Source organism: Sinocyclocheilus anshuiensis, unplaced genomic scaffold (assembly GCF_001515605.1).
Source record: "Sinocyclocheilus anshuiensis isolate Anshui unplaced genomic scaffold, SAMN03320099.WGS_v1.1 scaffold284, whole genome shotgun sequence".
Taxonomy (NCBI): Eukaryota; Metazoa; Chordata; class Actinopteri; order Cypriniformes; family Cyprinidae; genus Sinocyclocheilus; species Sinocyclocheilus anshuiensis.
The window spans coordinates 925,386-928,405 of NW_015554266.1; the positions used below are offsets into that span (position 1 = coordinate 925,386).

Below are 3,020 nucleotides of genomic sequence, written 5' to 3' on the forward strand. Positions count from 1 at the left end.
TATTGACCCTTATGACTGGTTTTGTGGTCCAGGGTCACATATGAGCTTCATGTCGAGATCTCACTAGTTTTTATAACAGCTTCTATCTGTTCTTTTTCTCATTTCTTTTTCAATGCTTATTTTACCATTATCAGGAGAGAAGAAGTTTGTGTGTTTAGAGTGTTCGAAGAGATTCATGCGCAGTGATCACCTGGCCAAGCACATAAAGACGCATCAGAACAAGAAGGGAGGGGGCGGAGCCGTGGTGGCCAGCGTGGGCGGAGCCGTGTCCTCGGACAGCATCATCACGACGGGCGGCACCACACTCATCCTCACCAACATCCAGCCCGGCACCATGCAGGGCCTGGCCACCGTCAGCGCTACCGTCAACACGTCTAGCTCACAGGACCAGCTGAGCACAGCCGAGATTCCTCTGCAGTTAGTGTCTGTGTCTGCCGGGGACGCGGCCGAGTGACGGTGGGGACGGCTGTGGAGACCACGCTTGAAGAGGACGAAACGCTGCTCTGGGATGCAGCTGAAAATTCTGTCGGACTGCCAAGGTTCCTGTACAACATCACATCCTCTTCTCCCGCAACCTGAGACTTCATTTTGACTACATCGATTCCACGCTCACGCATATACCTTGCTTTTATACCTTTACATATTTACCCTCCTTTACGTAAATATGTATATTTACGTAAATGCATATATACACACACATATATATATATATATATATATTTTACAAATATAGAATTATTGGGGGTTTTGTTCGTCTTTTTATGAGGGAAGCATTATTTCTTGTTTTCACATACAACACTGAAATGCCTTATATTGTATTATAAGCTGTCGTGTACAAATCTCGAGTTCTTCATGGGTGTCAAGCGTCTGTTTCAGTGTGTACTTGTTGGAATGGGAATAATCATGTTGTGTAAAGAATGCAGCGGTGGTGACAAACGGGTGGCTGATGTTAAAGGAGCAGCTTAGCCAAAAGTGAAAATCCTCACATTATCTATTCCCCCTCCACTATGGCATTCCAAACTTCTGTGGGTTCTTTGAGGGAAAATTGATTTCTTTCCACGTCTGTCAAGCTCCAGAATGGACAAAAACTCCATCAGAATAGTCAATGTGACTCAGATGCTGTATTCTAAATCATCTGATATTGTGTTGTGTGAGAAACAGACCCAAAATGCAAGCTTTTATAACTGTTCCTCCTCACACAAAGCTTCAGAAGACTGGGAATGTAGCGTCTTCAGTCTGAACTAGTTGTCGTGGAGCGGGGGAGTAAGTAATGGCAGACTTTCCATTTGTGGGTGAGCTGTTGCTTCATTTTAATTATAGGTCGTAAGTGATATTCGTGGTGAAAGTTCTCCATACGAGGAGGAAGATGTAAAACATGAACTTCAGAGAGAAGCCTGCCAGTGTGCTCTTGGGATTCATGAAGGTGTCCAATAGTGTCTTTACATGTCCTCATAAAAATGCATTTGATTTATTTTATGTAGTTTTATTCTGTGTAGGTAAACCCAGGCCCAACAAAGGGGAAAAATATGAAACAATCATGTAATTAAAAGCATTTTATGTATCGTAATTCTCAAACCTCTTGGAGTTGATCAGATCTTTCAATGTGAGTTTGTTGCGAATGAAGTATTTTTGGAGCAAAATGATATTTATAATACATTGAAACTTGGATTTGTGGTGTCCACAACTGCTTTTCTAAGGAAAAAAACTCCCTTTGGCTTTACTTTTTTTTTAAAGAACTGGACGGTAATCAGCATCAAGAATCATTTGTATGAAATTAATCTGTTTGTAGTTTGCCAAATTGAATTCGCACTCTTTGATAAAATAAGAGAGAAAACTTGATTTATGTCTGATGGTTTGCAGCGTCTGTACTATGTTTCAGGACCAAATGAGCAGCACTTGAGTGTCTGGCGTCAATCTAGCAGTGCTGTGTCCAAATACTGCGGCCACCTTCAGTAACAGCCTATTGGGATGTATTAAAGAGTGTCCGAGCCTTTTACCTTTTGCGGTCAAATCACTGCCTAACCGTGTGATGATGCAGGTGACGCTCACGGTGGTCAATATGTAGGTTTTGAATTCCCTCTCCTTCGTTATTGCCGTGAGTCTGACGCCTTTAATCACAGAGAGTGATTGTCCTCATAGGAGTTCGATAATGAACGTTTTGTAAGGAGTTCACAAGTTCTTTTATTTGAATACACTGCAGGTCATCAGGGAGGATGCACTTATTTGCTGTCAGTCCATGTACAAGTATGGCTTTGTTTCCACTTGGTACTGTACAATTATTCTCCGCTTATCTGTTTTTATTCCTTTAGCTAATCATGGTTTTCATGTCTCTTTAACTACCGATTTTGAGTACCATTGTCAATTTTTGTGTTGGGGATTTTCCCGTAGCCAAGTTCGTAACGATCAGGAGTTTGATTGAAAAGGTCCAGCAGGGTTCATGGCAGATAATCAAACACTATTTTGTTTTCTGATTTGATGAGGGTTGTTCTGTCACAGTGATCCAGCATTGCATTTTTTTTGTTTTTAGTCTTTTGCTAGTTTGTGAAGTCTAATATGATTTTGTTCATTATAAATAGCATCTTAACATGTCACTTCTATTTTTATTTTGGTCATTTTTCCAAGAAAGCTTCGGATTATTGTACAACGCCCACTTTTGAGGGCAGCTGTTTATTTCACACTAAATTGACTAAACATATTCCTGTGCTTGTCAGTTGTCTTATTCTCAGAACACTGATGCACATACTTGCACACAACAGAGGAAAAAATGGATAGTTGACAAATAAAATCCAAGTTTTTACTCCCATCATCACAAAAAAATAAAATGGTATGGGAAGTTGTACACTACTGTTCAAAATGTTGGTGAAGAATGATTTTTTTTTTTATATATATATATATATATATAGAAAAAAAATTCAGCAGGGACACATCAAGTTGTGTTCTTTTAAACTGTATATTCATCAAAAAATGTATCCCAGTTTCCACAAAAATATTAAGCAGCAGAACAGTTTTCAATATAAGGA

At 39.8% G+C, this 3,020-nt stretch overlaps 1 protein-coding gene across 3 annotated transcripts in view; it reads left to right on the forward strand.

Annotated features, from left to right (window-relative positions):
- Window positions 1–2,695, forward strand: part of sp3a (sp3a transcription factor) — a 20,539-nt gene extending 17,844 nt beyond the window's left edge. For all 3 annotated transcript variants that reach the window (XM_016464204.1, XM_016464203.1, XM_016464205.1), the window contains exon 8: window positions 135–2,695. In XM_016464204.1, the coding sequence (XP_016319690.1) occupies window positions 135–454 (320 nt within the window). In that variant the 3' untranslated portion in view covers window positions 455–2,695. The remainder of the gene's footprint in view (window positions 1–134) is intronic.
- Window positions 2,696–3,020: the final 325 nt, after the last annotated feature.